The sequence below is a fragment of the Molothrus aeneus genome, chromosome 25 (genome assembly GCF_037042795.1).
Source record: "Molothrus aeneus isolate 106 chromosome 25, BPBGC_Maene_1.0, whole genome shotgun sequence".
NCBI classification, from domain to species: domain Eukaryota; kingdom Metazoa; phylum Chordata; class Aves; order Passeriformes; family Icteridae; genus Molothrus; species Molothrus aeneus.
Genome location: NC_089670.1, coordinates 4,887,379 through 4,907,091, shown reverse-complemented (window position 1 = coordinate 4,907,091; position 19,713 = coordinate 4,887,379). Strand labels below are relative to the sequence as shown.

Sequence of the window (19,713 nt, the reverse complement as noted above, 5' to 3'; positions counted from 1 at the left end):
CACCCCAACACTGCTCCTCAGCACCTCCTGGCCCTGCTCCCCAGCACCCCAACACTGCTCCTCAGCATCTCCGGCCCTGCTCCCCAGCACCCCAACACTGCTCCCCAGCACCCCAATACTGCTCCTCAGCACCTCCTGGCCCTGCTCTTCAGCACCCCAACACTGCTCCCCAGCACCCCAACACTGCTCCCCAGCACCTCCTGGCCCTGCTCTTCAGCACCCCAACACTGCTCTCCAGCACCCCAACACTGCTCCCCAGCACCCCTGGCCCTGCTCCCCAGCACCCCAACACTGCTCCTCAGCACCTCCTGGCCCTGCTCCCCAGCACCCCAACACTGCTCCTCAGCATCTCCTGGCCCTGCTCCCCAGCACCCCAACACTGCTCCTCAGCACCCCTGGCCCTGCTCTCCAGCACCCCTGGCCCTGCTCTCCAGCACCCCAACACTGCTCCCCAGCATCTCCTGGCCCTGCTCCCCAGCACCTCAACACTGCTCCCCAGCACCTCCTGGCCCTGCTCCCCAGCACCCCAATACTGCTCCTCAGCACCTCCTGGCCCTGCTCTCCAGCACCCCAACACTGCTCCCCAGCACCCCTGGCCCTGCTCCCCAGCACCCCAACACTGCTCCTCAGCACCCCTGGCCCTGCTCTCCAGCACCCCTGGCCCTGCTCTCCAGCACCCCAACACTGCTCCCCAGCATCTCCTGGCCCTGCTCCCCAGCACCTCAACACTGCTCCCCAGCACCTCCTGGCCCTGCTCCCCAGCACCCCAACACTGCTCCCCAGCACCTCCTGGCCCTGCTCCCCAGCACCCCAACACTGCTCCCCAGCACCCCAACACTGCTCCTCAGCACCCCTGGCCCTGCTCCCCAGCACCCCAACACTGCTCCTCAGCATCTCCGGCCCTGCTCTCCAGCACCCCAACACTGCTCCCCAGCACCCCTGGCCCTGCTCCCCAGTGAGAGGAGTAGCAGATTTGTCTTTACAAACAAGCTGTGGGTCTGCTGGTAGATAACACTAGCTCAGTAAGATAAAAGAAACAATGGGAAGGATTCCACTGATGGATGATTGGAAAAAGATATTTGCTTTTACAAATAAACCTTAGGTTTGCTGAGAAACAAAATTAGACATTGAGAGAGGAAAGAAACAATGGGGAAGAAAAACCCCTAAATTCTGTAAGAATTAAAAATGAAAAGGGAGGTTTATACATTAGAGGGAATCTTCAGTATCAGGTGTATCAGGACGCCTGAACCTCTCAAGTACCCCAGCCAAGGGGGAAAGAGAGAGGGAAATTGGGATAAAAAGGAGGCTGTGTTCTCCAAAAATTTGAGAGATCCCAGGGGAATGCCCCATGGCCTCTCCCGTTGTTCAAATAAAGTCAAAGGACTCCTCTGTCTCCTTTTTGCACATAAACCTCTGGTGTTTGTAAATTAATTTTCCTAACACCACCATCCCTTAGCCCTGCTCCCCAGCACCCCCAGCCCTGCTCCCCAGCACCGTGGGGACTGTGGGGCACACACGGCGTGGGGGCAAAAGGAAAGTCCCTGCTACCACTTATGAGCAAGGAACTGGGAGCAAGTGTGTAGCCAAATTTCCCCTCACAGGGAAAAGCAAGGCACCAATTCTTCCCAAGAATATTTCTGGGTTTCACATTCTCTGAACAGCAGAGAAAGAAAACACAATTCACATCATTTGCTGTGCCTGTGTTTGTGCCAAAGCAGAATGCAATATGGAGATTGTTTACCCACAGTGTTTTGTTTCCTTGGCCTATCAGGGCCAGGTGTGTGTGTGTGGGGACTGTGGGCTGACAGTCACAAGATTCTGTGCAGTGTGTGCTCTTGTGTGCAGGGTTGAGTGCTTGGCAGATTCAGTTTTAGATGTCTAGAATAATATGGTATAATAAGGTAATTAATTAGCCTTCTGAGATCAATGGAGTCCTCATCATCATTCCTCTTTTGTGGGGGCCCTCGCAGCATTGCAATAAAAGTGGAGAGAAATAGTCCTGAGAAGGAAAAGCCCAGAGGGGAAGGGGGTGATGGAGAGGATTTGTGAAGGCAGCACAAAGGGTCTGGGCTCTGATTTTGGGATCCTTCATGCCCTGAGAGCAGAGACAGGGACCTGGCAGAAAGCCCCGGGTGTCTTCAGCCCCGGGGGATGGGGAATTTGAAACCCCATGCAAAAGCTGCAGGATGAGAAGTCCTTGCAACACCCAGGAGAGTTGCACAAGGTTGGGCTGAGAACAGAAACAGTAGAGAGCCAAGAACAGCAATCAGAAAGGGCCTGTGACCTTTTCCCAAACGGGCTGTCCAGAAAGAGCTGGTTACTGAGAAAAAAGCAGAAAGAAATGACGTGGAAATCTTGTTCTTTATCATCAGCTTTCATTCTTGTAAACACTTTATCAGACTGCAGCTTGCCAGGCAGTTGCCCTCCCCTGGCAGATCCCTATCAGGATGCTCTCACTGATAACAAACTGGGTGGGGGAAGGCTTGGCTGGGCACCAGGAGATGGCCAGGGGCAGAGCCCGTGTGCTCCTGGGTGTGTTGTGTCTACAGGCACAGCTCCTGGACTTTGGAGGAGCTGTTGAGCTGCACAAGCATTTGGTGCTCATGGGCAGACCCAGAGCCCTGGCAAGGACAAGGACATCAGCCCCTGCTCAGAGTCACTGCTGGGGTTTGGTGTCACTGCTGGGGTTGCTGAGGAGCCACAGGCCCTGTGCAGCAGGGCAGGGACTCCCCAAGGGGAAATTTTGTCTTCCCCACACCTTTCTGGCCCCTGGATGATCCAAAACCCATTTAAAAAAAGATGTTTCAGATGTAACACAGATGGCAGTGGCTCCGCACTGGGATCAGTGGTCCTGTGCAGGCACTCAGGGATTTGTGCTGAACCCAAACAGGAAACCATGGCCATGGAAACTGCACTGGAAAGTTTGTGTCCTCAGTAGCAGAGAAGGACTCAGAGTGCATCAGCACAGAGCCCCACAGCACGCTGGCTCCAAGCAGGGCTGCAGGAGGATGCTGGCAGCAGCAGCCCTGCCAGAGGATGAGGGCAGGCAGCCAGTTCCTTCCAGCCTTGCACTCATCCACTCCTTTAATTGAGGCAGGTTACACTCTTTTAATTCCTTTAAGAAAGACACAACCTCCCTTTGCCCTGGGACCCTGTAAGAGCAGGTTAATGGCAAAAGGGGTTTCCTGAAGTTGTGGGACCAGGAGATGGAGAAAGGGCTGAGAACAGAGGCAGGGGCTTGATGTGGGGGGCAGATTTTCTTTATCCAGGTCATCCAGCACAGGACTGGGGCCAAGAGGGGCTGCACAGCATAAAAACAGTGAATTTCCAGGAGCAGGGGGATGCCAAGGTAATCTACAGAATAAAAATCCAGAGATACAGTCAGACACCCAAAAGCTGAAATGCACTCCTGAGATTTTTCAGCCTTGTCCCCTGAGGTCTGAAAAAAGCTGCTTGTTACACTTCTCCTCTCTCCCCTGTCAGGAGGGCTCTGGTAACTGTCCCCAGGTTACCAGAAATTGGGTGTCCCAAGGAACTGAGCTTCAGAATCCCTTCTTGTGCACTCCCAGTTTGGCACTGGAACCACTTCCTCACCCCCACCTGCTGAGGATGCCCCTTCCCTCTGCTGTCAGAGATGCTCAGAGGTGCTCACCCAGCCCTGCCAGCCCCAGCCTTGGCTTTATCCAGCCTTTTTCCATTGGCTCGCCTTGGGCAAAGCTTCAAAGCATCTCCTCCCTTGCTGATGGGAGGGATGTGGTGGAGAAGCTGATTCCTGTCCCATGACACACACAAATGCAGTTTATTGATCTGGGACATCAGCTCTGTGCTCCCTTGCAAAGTGTTGCTAGTGGGAGCTAGAGAGGAGTGCATAATGGCCTTTGGAAACCATTGCTGTCATCTTTGCTTTTAGCTTTGATTGCAAAAGCAAAATCTGGCCCAGCAAACAGCAGCCCCAGAGGTAAAGGCAGGACATGGACTCAGCATCCTTGAGCTGCTCACATCTTTCACTGCTCCTTGCCAACAAAATATAACAGCAGTCAGGATGTCTCTTGCTTCAACCAGCACAGAGAGAACAGCTGAAAGAGTTTAGTCAATCCTCAAATCCACTTCTCTCCTCCTTGTAACACTGGAGAAATAAAATCCAGCCATAACCATTGCTAAACAGCAGGCAGTGACCCTCCAGCCAGGAGCTGGTGGCTGGGCTGGGGTTGTGCAGGCTTTAGAAAGCAAAAGTTCAGCTGCAGTGTGGAAGTGTCTGTTTAAAAGCCCTTTCCCCAGCTGGGACTGCACTGGGCTGCAACGCCCTCTGGAAAGGTCAGGCACAGCCCAGCAGGGTGGGAGCTCACAGCTCCCAGCAGAGCCAGCAGGGTCCTTGGGAAGGACTCTGTGCAGGGATCACATGGATTCGAGCCTCTGTGGGTGCCAGGGGAGAGCTGTCTGGTGAACAGCTCTCAAAAGCAGCAAATATCCTTTTTCCCCCGGGTTTTACCAGCAGCCACCTGTTCCACAAAATACCAGTGACAAAAACCCCTGAGCTCCAGTACTTGCACCTCGAGTTACTCCTTGTCCAGGAAATAATAAGAGAAGCCCTAAAAGCAGCTCCAGAAGGAGTGAGGATTTCTGGTTAGTAGAGACAATCCTGATAAACTCACACTGGCAGACAATTAGCAAAACATCCCAGACATCCAAGGCAGGACTTTCTAAAGGGAGGTGGTGGGCATTCCCCAAAACAGCCCCTGCTTCCCATGCTGTCAGTCTGCCTCCCAAAATAACCAACATATATATGCACAATGTGAAGCCTTACATTCCTTTTAAAAACAAATCATTGTTAAAAACAAATAATCCTAAAGGAAAACCTTTTATACCTGTCCCCAATATAAATAAAGCCCACTTGTGAATGGGGTTATAGGTGCTGCTGAGAAAACAGATCTCCAAAGAACAAGCATCATCACCTTATTTATAGGGAATAATCTTCCCCTCAAAGGAAAACCTGCTAGGAAAGAACCCTCCACCAGCATTAACAGTGGTTTATCTCCTACCTCCTGTCTTGATCCTGAAGCCGCAGCCTGGCCTCACTCTTATCTCTCAGATGGAAATGGGCAAATAGTCAAAAAACTGATTTCAACATGTCCCTCCCTCACTTCTCCTTTAAGCACGGGGTCCGATGACTCTGCAGAACCCAGGGGCGCCTGCCAGGCTTTGGCAAAGGGGGCAGTGCAGGCAGCAGGCAGGGGAGAGGAAGGGAAGGTGTTTCACAATGAGAGACATCCCTGTTTGCCCTCTTTGGGGGTGCCCAGGTGAGATAAACCCCTGGCACCCACTGAGTGCTGTGGGGCCACGATCCCATACCCAGGAGGGATGTCAGTCCCCCCTCCCTGTTTCCTGGGGGTCCTCCAGTTACTCCTGCCCTGACCCCACATCTCCCCTGCCACAGGCTCTCCTGAGCACTTTAGGGCACCTCACAAAATCTGATGGCACCTGGGAAGGAAGTGGGGAACACACAGATATCCCACCTCATTTGGGACAGCTTAGAAGGATGTCAGGGCAAACTCCATCCCTCTGGGAAGAGCCAAGGGGACTTCCAGCCACCCACACAGGACAGGGCAGTTGTGAAAGCTCTGTTCCCCTTGCCTGTGCAGGAGCAGAGGTTTGTCACAAGAGCTGCCAGCAGGGACATGCAAGGATGACTCTGAGGAAGGCACAGACTTCATGTGTAGACCTGGATGTCTCTCATTTGCCTCACAGCACCTTGTGACCACTTTAAAATGTTTTCACCATCACAGTCATGTGCTGTCCTCCACTTCCTTCTCCCAGTGAGATAATTCCATTTCAGACACTGGATTTACCATCCCCTCACTGCAGGGACAGAGAATGGGGGACACATTTCAAAGCCAATTTATTTGCTGGTTGATTTGCTGATTCAAAGCCAATTTGGAGGCTGAGTTGAGAGCAGCAGGACCTACAGCATGTGCCTGAGCTGAGGAGGGGCCAGGGGGATGCTTGTGAAGGTGGAAGAACCTGGGGGTGACACCCAGTGTCATAGGTTGAAATATGTTAGTGGGGGTGTGTGTTCTGTTCCCATCTGTCAGAGCTGGAGCAGTTCTCTGCTGTCCATGGGGCAGTTTTTTCTTTATCTCTCCCACAGCCAACCCTCCCTCCAGGAGATCTCTGCTGTCCATGGCCACTGAGTGTCCCTGCAGGGCTGATCCAATTCCAGCATCCCATGGGGAGATGCTGCGCCCAGGGGAGGAGCCAAGCATTCCTACCTGGATCCAATCTGAGGTGCTGGGACAGCACAGCAGCCTTTGCCCAGTGCATTGCCAGAGGAGCAGCTTCTGCTGCCCTGCATGGCCAGAGGGAGCCCAGGCCCATCTCCAGCAGCCCTGGAGCTGCAGAGGAAAACTCCCCCCTTGTGCAGGATCCCTGCTCCAGCAGAGCCACAGCTGGCACTGCAGGAGGGCTGAGCCCCCATGGGATGGGGCTGTGCCACCCCCTGACACACAGGGGACAGGGCCTGCTCTGACTCTGGCAGTGGCTTGGTTTCTGTTTTGTACTATTGCATTTGTATTTTTAATTTTCCTAGTACAGAACTGTTATTCCCATTCCCATATCTTTGCCTAGAGCCCTTTAATTTTAAAATTATAATAATTCAGAGGGAGGGGGTTTACATTTTTCATTTCAAGGGAGGCTCCTGTCTTCCTTAGCACACATCTCTCTTTTCAAACCAAGACACCCAGGTACTTCCATGCCCCCATGGTGCCCATTAACCAGGTTATTCTGGAGCACAGATACCAAATTACTGACCAGCTCCAGCACAGAGCATTCTCCCCATGGCTTTTCCACCAACAATTCTCCTCACACACTTGCCAAAGCCCCAGAGGAGCCCAGCAATCTCCATGGAGCCACAGCTTTGTGATGGGAGGAGGCTGCAGGACAACCCCTCCCACCGCCCCCACATTCCAGAGGGACACACCAAAACATGGAATATTGCTGCAGTCAGTCTGTGCCACTGTGTCCCAGCCAGAGCCCAGCCCTCAAAGAGCAAAGGACATGGAAAAGGAGGAGGAGGAGACACGACTTGAGCAGGGGAAAGGAAAAGCTTATAAAGACAGGATTTGCTGAGCTGAGCTGGTAAATGGAGCCAAGCTGATACCTTTTGCTCCAGCGTCCAGAAACCATAGGAACTGTGTAGGGAATGGCAGGTGGGCTGGGAGGAGCCAGCAGGGAGGGATCCAGGTCTGTTTGCACCCTCAGGGGTGAGATCCAGCAGCCACCAGCAGCAGGTCCAAGTCCCTGCTCCTGCTCCCGGTGACTTGGGGCACTTTGTGTCCCAGTGGGGCCTCTCCTGGTGGCACAGGACCAGCCCTTGAGCAAGGAGGGAGCTGAAATACTGGTTCCAGTCTCTTGGAGCTGACTCACCCCAGAGGCAGACAGGTGAGTAACACCTGCTGTGGCTGCAGAGAGAGCCTGGACTGAAATAAAGATCCCCACCCTGCACATCTCAGCGTTCCATCCCCACCCACAAACCTCTCTTCTCTGTGCAGCTTTAACCTGAAACTCCTCCTGATCACAGCCTGCCTTGGCAGAACTCACCTCCAACACACCCCTGGCAGCTCCTTACAGGGGGTGGTGCCTGTGAGCAACAGGAGCTGCTCTCTGGCAAGGGCTGGCTCTGCTCCTGGATGCTCTGGGAGCAGCTAGATCCAAATTTCACCCCACACCTCCTGCCACCTCCAGCAGTGTTTGCAAAGGGAGACAGTGCTGTGAGCAGAGCTCATAAATCAGTGTCCATCATGTGGCTGAAGCACTTTGAGCATCTGCAGCTCTGAGAGTGGTGGGAAGTCCTCATGATCTCCAAAGGAAGGCACACACAGGACAGGGAGGTGCTGGCCAGGTGGGCTTAACCCCACTCCCTACAACTGCTTAGTGCATCCCCCCAGCAGGAAGAAATTAATGAAGTTGAAGCATTTGAGGTAAAAGCTGGGCAGAATGGTGTGGAGGAAGAGGAGGACTCTGTTTCTTCCTTTGTCTGGAGGCAACCTCAGACAAGCACACCCAGGATGGAGCAATCCTTCCAGGGTAAGGATTCTTAATCCCTAAGGATGGGCTAATCCTTCCAAGGTAAAGAACTTCCCCAGCCCCCAGAGACAGCACCAGGATTTCAGGGCTGACAGCAGGAAATCTGTCAGCAGCACCTGCGGTTCCTGCAGCAACACTTCTTTGCTCAAGATCTCAAAGCACTTTGGAAATACCCAGTTACCCCACAGCCCCCAGAGGAGGGAAGCAGCTGCATTTCCCAGCATCAGGGGCAGGGAGAGACTTCTCAGCTGAAGAGCCCAAGTGACATCAAAGAGACAGCTGTAGGTGGTGGTGGAAAAATCTGCCTCTGTCAAAGCACCCAACAGTAATTGCTCCCTATGCCTGCTCTCTTCCTTCAGTGGTATCACAGCAGCCAGCTGCTGGGCTTTAATGGTACCAGTCTGGTGTCACATGGCAGCCTCCTGCTGCACAGCCAGTTAATCACTGAGGCAGGGGCCAGACCTGGAGACGTGTCAGTGAACAACATTTCCTCCTGCCCTACTCCCACACGGCTTCCAGAGCAGCAGCAGACTTCAATTTGCATGTCCCTGCTTTAATATTTGAAACATTCTGTGTGGGCAGCAGGACTGGTGACCCTCCTACCCTCCCTGAGCCCTTTCCCAAGCAGAGAACAGCTCCCAGTTCCCATCGAGGAATGGCAGGGAGTACCAAAGCCAGACTTGGGTGTTTTGGCAGGGATTCTCACCAGCACCCACAAATCTGGATTCCCAAATCGTGCTGCTCCACTCAGCCCAATGCCTGCCTGAGCCTGGCTGCCCGTGTGACCGGCCCAGCACTCCCAGAACGCGCTTCACTTCCCGCCAGCACAGCCCAAACACAGCGAGACCACGCCCAATCTCTTTTTTTTGGCTTGCTCCTCATCCCCTCCCCACAGACCGTGCCCAGCTCCAGCCTGGGGGAATGGGAACGTTCAACCTCAAACCAGTGTGGAAAACCCACAGCTCTAACTCCAGATTTAGCCCATGCTAAGGAATATTTCATTTATTCCAGCCTGACTCATCCTTTGAGTGTATTTCCCTTTTGCCAGACAGAAACCTCATGGTGTCTCTGGAGCTCTTGTCACTTCTCCACTCTAAGGGAAGTGACTCAGCTCGAGCCATGGAGCTCCCATGGGAGCAGATATCTAAATATTTCTCTCTCAAGCACACTTAGCTGAGGAAAGGTTTTAAAAGAACCTCATGGATTTGTTCTGATTGTTGGCCTAAGAGCTGCACAGAGAGTGGGGCTGGGCAAGAGCTCTGGAAAGTTCATGCAATCTGTGTTTTCTAGGATTCTGTCTGAGTAGAAGGTAACTGGGAATGAGCCAGAACAGAAAGGTTTCAGCACCATTTTAGAGTTGGACAGATGTGACTGAGGAAACGTTGATTTAAAGTAATTTAATTCACAAATCAGGATTTATTCAGCTCCTACTGGACTGTAAAATTTTATCTCAGATGCTTTCCTCCTTCAGCCACCTCTTCCACAGAAAACAAACCCAGGTGGCTCAGCCAGGCCTAAAGTGCAAACAGCCACGTGGGAGCATGTGAGAGGCAAAAGGGATGTAAAAATGAGAGAATGTGGAGGATGTCCCTGCTGGGAACTCAAGAGAATGAAGGCAGCCACAGCAGCTGCTGGCAAGAGGAATGAAACCAAGCGAGGTTTGGATGATCTGTGGAGAGCAGCTCCTGGGTATCTCCTGTGGGACAGGGGGACTGACCAGGACCTGATCCCACATGGAAACCTCCTGTCCTGCCCTGCCCAGTGAGACTGACACACCTGGTTCAGCTCAGAGGCAGGAACAGCCCTGGCAGTGCTGCTGGAGCTCAGCTCCAGCTTTTCCAGGGACAGGAGCACAGGGGGATCACACCTGAGACAGCTCCAGCCTCAGTGGGCACAACCGCCCAGGCACCTCGGCACACTCACAGGGAAATAAAGGATAAAACTGTGGATTGCTTCTAATTACAGACATATTTTAGTGGCATTAATTATGCTGCAGTGCTCAGCTAGTTCTTGCATAGCAAAATAGTAAACAGGTTGTAACTTTTATGAGGACAACTTGTCTGGAAAAACAACTTGGGTGACACATCTAGGTAGAGTAAAGCAGCTGCTGCATCAGCTTCCAACAGGAACTGTGAAATGGGAGTCTGCTGAAACATTTTAACATCTTATTTTCACTCACAAAGTCATCCAAGAGAAATCAAGCAACTGATGTCACCAGTGAAAAGCCAAGTCATTTTGCTTCTAGTAATAAAATATAAAATCCAAGTGGTTTTGCTTCCAATTCCTCCTCTCTGCATCCAAAGCTACCAGAACTTTGCCCACTCACAAATACACACGAACACCCCAAGTTTTGAGCTGATTTCTCTTTACTTCACAGTCTTGGCAAAACAAATCTGCATTCAGAAGTCATTTCACATTAATATATTAATCAAATGCTTTCAAAATAAATATTTTTTTTAAATAACGATTTCTTTACATCACCGCAGTAGCAATTCTAGAAAAGTCAGTGCACAAACAGTAGCAATTTCATTAATCAGTTAAAGAAAAACAAAACAAGAGGTGGACCTTGTTTCTCTCCGAGCAGGCTGCATGCAGCAAGTCTCAGCAGTTCACAGCACAGGACCTTCTGTCACACTTGGCTGGGAAGGATTTTCTCTCTCAGCTGTCAGAAGTCACTGCAGTGTCACCTGTCACAGCTTTGGACAACGCAGAAGTTCCACAGCCCAGATTCTGATCAGTCCTGCACAAGTTCTGCACTGGAGTTGTTGCTAATGAGACCAAGGAATCAATGCTATGAGGAGTCCATGTTTGGGTGACTGGGAATTCACAGTTGGACCAGAAACACAAACAGCAATAAACAACACTCTGTACCTTACAGCTTATTCCAATGTTTTGCATATTCTCTCAAGTGCTTCCAGGGCAGAAGTAAAGCAGCTGCTTTCTGCCCATTCACTGTTAATTCACCAGGTAAATCACAGCAAAAAGATGCTTCACTGGCCAAGAAATGTAACTTGTGTTACAACAAAGGAAAAACAAAAGTGCATTATAGACTATGAGGAGAATGCTCAGGACTTAGTGAACTCACATATCTAACTGGAAAATAGAGACTGCAGAAATATTAGTGTTCCTATGGGATCTAAAGTGGTCAGATGCTATTGGAGAACCCTGTGAAGAGCAGCACGTCTGAGGAAGGGAAATTGGTCAGCATTGTCATACATGGTGAGCAGCAAGGAAATCTCAAGGGCTACAGATTATTTACTATGATTGTCAGGAATGACTTAGATTTAAAAAAAAAAAAAAAAACCACAAGAAAGTTGAATATATATCTGAAAAATGTCATAGGTATGTACCTCCTTTGAGATCCCAAAGGCTGCCTTTGAAGTCCTTTCTCAAGAGCAGAGTTGGATGTGACACTCTGGATTAAAAAGAATAACCAGAGGCATCCCTGTGTCCAGAGGTGCCCTTGGATGCACACTAAGGTAAATTCAAGACACCTCCCACCCCCAAGAGCTTTATTTCCATGTCATGATCATGTTAATTAGCAGTTTAGAGCAGATGCTGACTCTTAAGTATCAAGAGAAACAGAGCAAAGGGAAGCAGAGATGAAGAAAACCTCCAGGTGTAGCAATGCTGTGCACAGGGAGGAGGGAATGCTGCAGGACAGCAAATCCTCAGAGCTCCACAGGTGACCCAGGCTGCCAAAATCCCTCCCCTTGCTCTGCACAGACCTACTCCTAGAGCCCCTGAAAGCAGTGTGCCTTGGGGGAAGGTTCTACTCCTCAGTGCTATGGACTGTGCCCCAGAATTCTGCCAAAATGGAAAAAAAGAAAGCAATGGGTTGTGGAGAAGGTCTGTGTCAGCTTATTGGTTTTTCTTGTCCTCTGGTGGGAAGTATGGAGGAGGAGGTGGCTGGTCCTGCAATAAAGATGACAAAAGGACATCAGTGCATAGCTAAGAAGAAAATACTAAACTCAAAGCCTCCAGAAAACCCAAGACTGTCGCCATGATATTTTCCAAAAAATCCCTTTGCCAGGATTTTTGTCCTGAGAAGCCTCAGAGGAAAAGAAAAACAGTAATTATCTGCTGCTGTGGAATGCAACAGGTGCATCTTCGATTGGTCTCATGTGGTTGTTTTTAATTAATGGCCAATCACAGTCCAGCTGTCTCGAACTCTCTGGTCAGTCACAAGATTTTATTATCATTGTTCCTTTCTATTCCTTTCAAGCCTTCTGATGAAATCCTTTCTTCTATTCTTTTAGTATAGTTTTAAAATAATATATATCATAAAATAACAAATGAGCCTTCTGAAACATGGAGTCAAGATTCTCATCTCTTCCCTCGTCCTGGGACCCCTGTGAACACCCCCACATTTGGTGACCCCAAGTGAGGAACATTCCCACACAAGACACCACATCCTTTCAGACCACCTTTGCTGTGCCACTGAGAGAGGATCTGCCCGACACACACTGGGCCCCCCTGCAAGCCCAGAGCAGCAGGGACTCACCGTGGGCATGTAGACATTGTGGGGGTTGCCTGGGCTGTAGTAAGCACTGGCAGCAGCTTCAGCAGCCTTGGCTTCAGCTGTCACAGGGAGAGAAGTGACAGGTTAGGGACACACAGAGAACTCTGACAATGAAACAAGAACTCCTGGCCATCAAGAGTTACTAACAGAGCACCCTATGACCAGTGCTCAAGTTGCAGAACAGCTTCAACAAACACAATTGAGCATTATCTCTTCCAGTCAGCACAGAATTGCCAATTCCCAGTGAAACAGAGGAAGACTGAGTTGGAAATGTCACCTGGGACTTGCATGTCAGCCATAAATAAATGCTTGCTGCTGCCTTGCCTAAATACAGACAATATCCTTTACAAACAGGAGTGAACACACCATCCTTCCTGGGAGTGAAATCAACAGGCAAAACAAAAATCAGCACAAATTTATAGCAGCTCAGGGGATTAGTGTATGGTAATTTATGAGCATAATCCAGATCCTGCATTTCTGCAGAAAACAAAAATCTTGTACAACCCTCTGGAGCAGTGCCACTTTCCAAATAATAGTTCAAAGATGAATGGTTGTTTATTCAAACTGAAAAGAAAAGTTAAATCCTTATCCAGACAAATATTCTTATCTGCAGGAGATCTATGGCTGTGCCCAACCACAATAGCTCCTTTTTCATTTTAATAAATCCCAAATGAGTGAAAAATGAGGCTGATATTTCCTCAGCTCCTTTCCATCATCTCTTCCCCTGTTCCATATTGTTTCAGCAAAAATAATCACATTAAGAATGAAACAGGGGAAAGGGAAGCAAATATCACCCAAGCCACAGTTGTGAGATAAAATGGACCACAAACATATTTTACCAACAGTTTCCTTGTATTCATCATTAGGGCAAGATTACCACCACAGGAGAATCACAAACTGTATTTTTATGTCAAAAGAAAAATAAATTCATATGTAAAATGCCCACTAATGGTGTCTACCCTGGAGAGAATCAGGCTGGACTTCAGGCTGGAGTTCAGACTGAGCTGGATATGCAAGGCTGGAGATCAGGGGAGCTCCCTAATCCCTTTTCTAAACAAATTTCCACTTCTAAGTGGAGCTTCAAAGTTCCCCAAAAGACAAGAAACAAAGTCTGTTTCATTCCTAACAAAACTGTTATGAGTTCATTCCCCTGGACAGGCTCCTTACCTGCAGGAGTGGAGGGCAGGTCTGGGCCACTGAGAGGGGGCTCCATGGGCCCTGGGTAGGGTGGGGGTGGAAGCTGCATGTAGCCCATGCTTCCATCTGCTGCAGGAGGACCAGGATAAAAGTCTGCCAGGAAAGCAGATCACACAGCAAGAGACTTAACTCTGGGTGGAGTTATCAACCAAAAGAAGCCAAGGCAAACATAATTAAACTCAGGAACAAGAGCTGCACAAGTCATCACTAAAACACTGTGTAAAATCTGTTCTTCTTGCCCTTTTTACCTATTTTAACTCTTACTCACAGGAATAACCCCAGCCTCAGTTCCCAGGCTTACCTGGAGGAGGAGGTGGGTATGGATAGCCCCCATTAGCTGCAGGTGGTGCAAAAGCATAGGATCCATTTGGCATGTAGGAATAGCCATAAGCTCCACTGGGTATTTCACCTCTGGAGACTGGGAAAGCAAAGACAAGACCTCATCAGGACATCAAGCCTGCCTCAAATTCAGGCCAAGAACTCCAACAAACTTAGAGAGTCCTTATCAGAAAAATAAGTGTCACCCCATAAATCTGCTGCTCGTTGGATGTGAGAAAAGTATTTTTTAAAGCAAGCTTCAGGCCAGGGCTCCTGAAACCACAGAACTCTGGCAGACACCCCCAGACTTCCATACCTTGTGATGCCACCTGCAGCATCCGCTGCCCAAATTCAATTGCACCCCCAGCTGAAAAGGTCATCTTGAATGTGGCAGATCCTTCCCAGCCACCTGAGGGAGGAAAGACAGCACTAAGGAGCAAGGAGAAGCCATTTCCATGCTGTTTAGGTTACATGCTGCATCCACAGATGCTCTGCATATAATTCTTAGAAGAGCTTATCCCAAAAATCCAAACTAAAAAAAAAGCAGAGGAAGTGGCAGAATTATGGTATCATCAGAAAAATTCACACTGGGGTATTGTCAGGTCAAGAGACACCTGAAGCAGAACAGAAACATCCATGAGGGAGAGCTTCAAAAGCTTTCTGCACTTGTGACTATTGCCACAGCAGCTGTCACAGGCCAAGCTATCAGGAGTGCTGGATTTGCTCTTGCTTTGGATAAGATTAGTGCAGAAGACAGGGATTTTGTTAATCCTGTTGCCTAAAAAGCCTCTGAAACTACACCTAACTGTCAGCTCCAAATTAGTTTGGGAGTCTGAGTGCCCAACAAAGCAAGAGCTTAATGAAAAACATGGTCCACATAAATCCATTAGAGCCCATGGAAGATATTTCAAGTCAGGATAAATAAAAATTAGAAAACAAATAAATTAGTGACATCTCACATTACAGTATAAAAAAGAAAAACATGCACAGTCCAGAGTCCCAAGAAAGCATCAAAGCAGAAGCTGTGCTGAAACAGAAACAAGTAGATTAAAGAGCCTTTTAAGCTAAACCAGACTCTCATGGCTGTTAAGCCAACATCATCATTAAAAGAGATGGCCTCTGGGGAAAATTAACAAAGATTTAGCTAAAACCTTTTGCCTTTCACACTGTTTAGTTTGTCATTAATGCTCAGGCTCCCTCTCATGCTGCATGTTCCACTCAGCTCCCATGCAGAAGCTACAATGCTGATTTCAGAACTGAAAGCTGAAGGCTCTTACACCCTGTGCTGTGATTTCTGTGCCACAACTGCTAGACTGAACCAAGCTGAGAATGAAAGTTTGCTTTCTGTGCCTTTGGTAAAAAAAAACCAAAACAGTCAAAACCAAAATTATTCTTTAAAATGTCTGCCACAGCTTTCTCATTGAGTTTAACGTGAAACAGCTCCTTAAATTCCCTTATTTCAAGACAATCCATTCCCTTCCAAGTGCCATTTTCCCTGCCAGGATGCACTACAGCAATACCACAGCTGTCCTTGAATTGCACAGGAAGCACAATGCAGAAAGAGCTCTGGGGATCTGCACCTGAACCCAAACAGAGGCAGAAAAGATCTGAGTTTTTGGCACAGGAGAACCTGCAGGTGGGATAGGTGATCCCAAGTGACCAAAGCAAAGTGACATTTTCATTCCTGCTGACTCCAGTCTGATGTTCATTTGCTGAGATCACTTGTTTGAAGTTTCTATTTTGCAGAGGGCAGGAATGAGATGGGTTGCAGAACACATCTGCTCATTGTAGCTGATCAGGGAGCTGGGAAGGGAAATGTTTTTAGCTGCCAATGAAAGAAACACATTTTCACAGGAGTGTGAAAACCCATTTGGACAGTGTCAAGGTTTGGTCAGCAGGATTTTGCTGTGCAGTGAGCAGCTGAGCTGAGACCCAGAACCCCACTGGGTGATACTCACCTCCTGCCTCTGCTTTCACTGTGCCCTTGATGTAATTTGCTCCAAACACTGGCTGCTTGATCTCACAATCCTTCAGCAAATAAAAGGGCATCACAAATGACTGCATAGCATCCTTCCCCTTGGACACAAAGATAACCTGAAAGAAAATAACATTACAAGATCTACTTAAAACAAACAGGAAACACAACCCTGATTTATTATATGAACAGACTTCTCCATGGACTGAAACTCCCTCCCACATCACCAGCTCCACAAGCCAAAAGCTACACACCACAGCCACAGGGGTAAAGCAAATCCTCAAGGTACTAAAGCCTTCCAGGAAGGCCCTTGCTCAGATAATGCTCCTCCCAGCTTCCAGAGAACCTGCTGCTCCACACAGCTATGATTTAGTAGCTGTGCTGTTGCATTCAGCATTTCCAGACCACTGCTAATTTCCAGTTTGAAGATGCCTGATGGACTAAACAGCTGCCTGTACAAGAACTAATCAGATTTATTATCTGTTGACAAATAGATGGGATATGCCATGAATTCAGAATGCTTCCCAGAGGGAGAGGATGAGCCACACTGCAGGCAGGAGTAGATTATCCTGACTTTCATACACTGAGGACATTTAAATTCAGACTCCAGGGCTGTTATCTCCTTAGAGAAGATAAAGCCTCTCACACTTACCCGGTAGGGAGTCAGGAACACACTCCCTTTCTTGGTGCCCTTGAAGGCCTCTGGCATTGGCTCCAGATCACTGAAGGTGATTTCTACATGGTCATAGGTCATCAAAACACTGCAAACAGTGACACAGGAGACAGCAGGTACAGCACAGGGCAGAAATGCAGCAAGCACAGAAGTTTACTGACCTACCAAAACCACCTGTAATCTCAGCAGTGATGGAGATGCTGAGCAGACAGAATCAGTTCTGGTTTGCCTTTTTTTTGTTGTTGTTGTTGTTGGCAGCAGCAACTGAAGTAGCCCTGGCTGCTTGTTCCCTTCCCAGTGTGCTGACACAGCTGCTGCTGCTGTCTGCACAACCAGGCAGCAAACCCAGGCAATTGAGTTGATCAAAATCTCAAGAGCATTTTTTGTTTTCGTTTTAAATTGTTCTGCATTTCTGCTGGCTCAGTTCCCTAATTCAGTTGTCCACAAGTGACATGACAGAGGAAGGACTGCAGGAGAAGAAACTGCTCAGGCTGGCTTATGCAACACAGCTGCTGAAGGTCTCACCACAGCTCAAGCAACTCTGACACAAAAATGTGATCCAGAGGAACTCCCCTTCCTTGCCACAAGATTTCATTAACTCGTGCTGCCTGCACTGATTCCTTAATTCTCAATTACAAACTGACCTGATTAAAACCTTTGGACACAGCAGGTAACTTGTACTGACATTACAGCATCCACATTAGGGACCCTAATCCCTAAAGCTGCAGAAATCTCCACCACCTCTATCTTTAGCAGCTGACGTGTTTCCATCCTCAGACATAAATACCTGCCCCTCCAGGAACAGCTGGGGAAGGGCAGTGGGACCAGCTCTGCTCAGGCTGGATCAGCCCAGGGACAGGCAGGCCCTGCTGCAAGGCAGGCTGGCTGCTGGGAACAGCAACGCCTTCAGCTCCCATCCTCTCAGGAAATGCAAATTTAAGTACCAGAGCTCATCTTCCTAAAGCCTTCTAAGAAAAGCCACATCCCAAGTGGAAGTCAGGCACAGAATTCCTACAGCAGTGTTTAAGTGGCCCGTGGAAAGAAGCGCTGGAGATGAAGCACTCCTTTGTCCCCGCAGCAGATGACTGCCACGTCAGAACCACGCTGGCAGCCAGCGGGCGCGGACAGCCCTTTGCCGTGCACACAGAGGCAGCTCTGTGCAGGCTTGCCGTTTCCATGGTTATAGCCCAGCACCTTTTTCCAAGGCTGCTCTCCCTCCCGCACACACAGACAGGGAGGGCTGTGCTCCGGGAGCCCGGCAAAGCACAGCGGGCAGCCTGGGCTGAGGCACCGTCCAGGTGCAGCCTGCCCGAGGGGACAGGCCTGGGGCCAGGCCAGATCACCTGGATCACCTGGGGCCAGGCCAGATCACCTGGATCACCTGGGGCCAGCCCAGATCACCTGGACCACCTGGGGCCAGCCCAGATCACCTGGGCGGGAGCTGAGCGCTGCCAGCCCTTGCTGAGGCCTCGGGGGAGAGGCTGGGGACAGCAGCAGGAGCCAGCAGCAGGCTGGGGGACAGGCTGGCGCTGAGGGTAGCGGTGTAGGGGGGCAAGGCCCGCGGCTGAAGCCCAGCAGAGCTCCCCTCGACAGGCCCTGGGGCAGGAGGATAGGTACAGCCCCTAAGCCGTATGGAGATGAGGGGAGGACGAGCACCGCCGGCACCGACAGGGTTAAACCAGCCCCTTTTACCCGCCTCGCCCCCTCAGCACGCCCCCCCATTACCCACACAGCCGCTTCCCCTGAGGGGGAAGGCAGGAGGAGGGCGGGGGGAGAAGGCAACTCGCCGCTATCCCCCGGCTCCCGAGGCCGGAGGAGGGGAGAAGGGGATAGCACCTCACTTCTCGCTGTTGTTAACGATGACGCCGCCGCCCTCCGAGTGGTTCTTGTTGAGCGCCATCGCCGCCTCCTCCGCCTCCTCCGCCTCCTCCTCACAGCATCGAGCCCGCTATGCGCCTGCGCGGGAAAAAGGTGTGCCGTCAATAGGACGAGGGGCATGCTGGGAGTTGTAGTCACAGCCATCAATGGATTGGGTCACTTCTCTTTCTCCGCGGGGTGCATGCTGGGAGTTGTAGTCCACCTCAAACACCTTACCTCTGCGCCATTTGCCCGCGCGGAGCATTCCGGGAGCTGTAGTCTGCCCATGCATGCCATTAACACCCTCCGTGTCGGTCACGCGGTGCATGCTGGAAGTTGTAGGCCGGCCGCCATGATGCCCCCCCTCTCCCCCTCAAGGCCCGGCACCCTGTCTCTCTATAATTGTGCTGTTTGGTGGAGTAAAATAAAAATAATCCCGGAAATCTGGCGGTTCTGCACATGAAATGAGGTTTAGCCCCTTAAACAGCGAAGATGCTTCATTTCCCACGATTTTTTAAATTCCCACTCGATGTGCATTTCCCGTTTCACAGACTCGCAAACAGATTTTTGATCCTGTAATTGGCTGCTTTCAGTGATGGAATCGAGCACATCCAAAAAATTACCCTTTTATACTGAAGTGTGTTAAACTAGAAGGACTAACCGGTTGCCCTGTAAACAAGTCAGGATCGTGTCTGTGTGTCTCTCTGTCAGGAATCTGGGAGCAAGAAAATAGCTGTGGCATCTGCAGATCTGCAGGAAGGGTCTAAACTCTTACCTCCAGGTGTGCAAGTAGGAGGAATTAAAAAAATTAATGATTGCATGACTTCATTAAAAATAGAAACCTGCAAAACTGTTTGAAGGGCTCCCTCAGATCAGCAACTGGCACGTGTATATTAATAATATACAAATAAGAGCATGTATTACCCTGTATTATACATTTTTGGATGGATCTGAACTATTCCCTGGATTTGCAGCCCAGTCCTGTCTGAGAACCAGACGCGGGTGGGGGGGAAGCAGAAAAGCGACATAATGGAAACCAGATTTAAATAAATGCAGTGACACAATCTGTATGGTTTCTTGGCAGGAAAAGAA

At 49.9% G+C, this 19,713-nt stretch overlaps 1 protein-coding gene across 2 annotated transcripts; it reads right to left on the bottom strand.

Annotated features, from left to right (window-relative positions):
* Nucleotides 1-10,427: 10,427 nt before the first annotated feature.
* Nucleotides 10,428-18,729, bottom strand: WBP2 (WW domain binding protein 2). 2 transcript variants are annotated; one of them, XM_066565622.1, is made up of 8 exons: nucleotides 18,606-18,729; nucleotides 16,744-16,852; nucleotides 16,075-16,210; nucleotides 14,433-14,525; nucleotides 14,100-14,216; nucleotides 13,769-13,891; nucleotides 12,584-12,660; nucleotides 10,428-11,994 (listed from the first exon to the last, which is right to left on the bottom strand). In XM_066565622.1, exons 1-8 carry the CDS (start codon nucleotides 18,662-18,664, stop codon nucleotides 11,941-11,943), a joined length of 768 nt encoding a protein of 255 aa, XP_066421719.1. In that variant the 5' UTR covers nucleotides 18,665-18,729; the 3' UTR covers nucleotides 10,428-11,940. The 2 variants fall into 2 exon arrangements, with proteins under 2 accessions (XP_066421719.1, XP_066421720.1); XM_066565623.1 differs by having other exon boundaries at nucleotides 18,601-18,619.
* Between the last annotated feature and the right edge of the window lie 984 nt (nucleotides 18,730-19,713).

Excerpts from the sequence above, each read along its gene's own strand:
- WBP2 (XM_066565622.1), bottom strand. The coding sequence starts at position 18,664 with ATGGCGCTCAACAAGAACCACTCGGAGGGCGGCGGCGTCATCGTTAAC. Across the intron at positions 16,853-18,605 it reads ATCGTTAACAACAGCGAGAA|TGTTTTGATGACCTATGACC; the intron begins GTGAGGTGCTAT and ends CACTGTTTGCAG. Across the intron at positions 14,526-16,074 it reads AGTGAAAGCAGAGGCAGGAG|GTGGCTGGGAAGGATCTGCC; the intron begins GTGAGTATCACC and ends TTCCTCCCTCAG.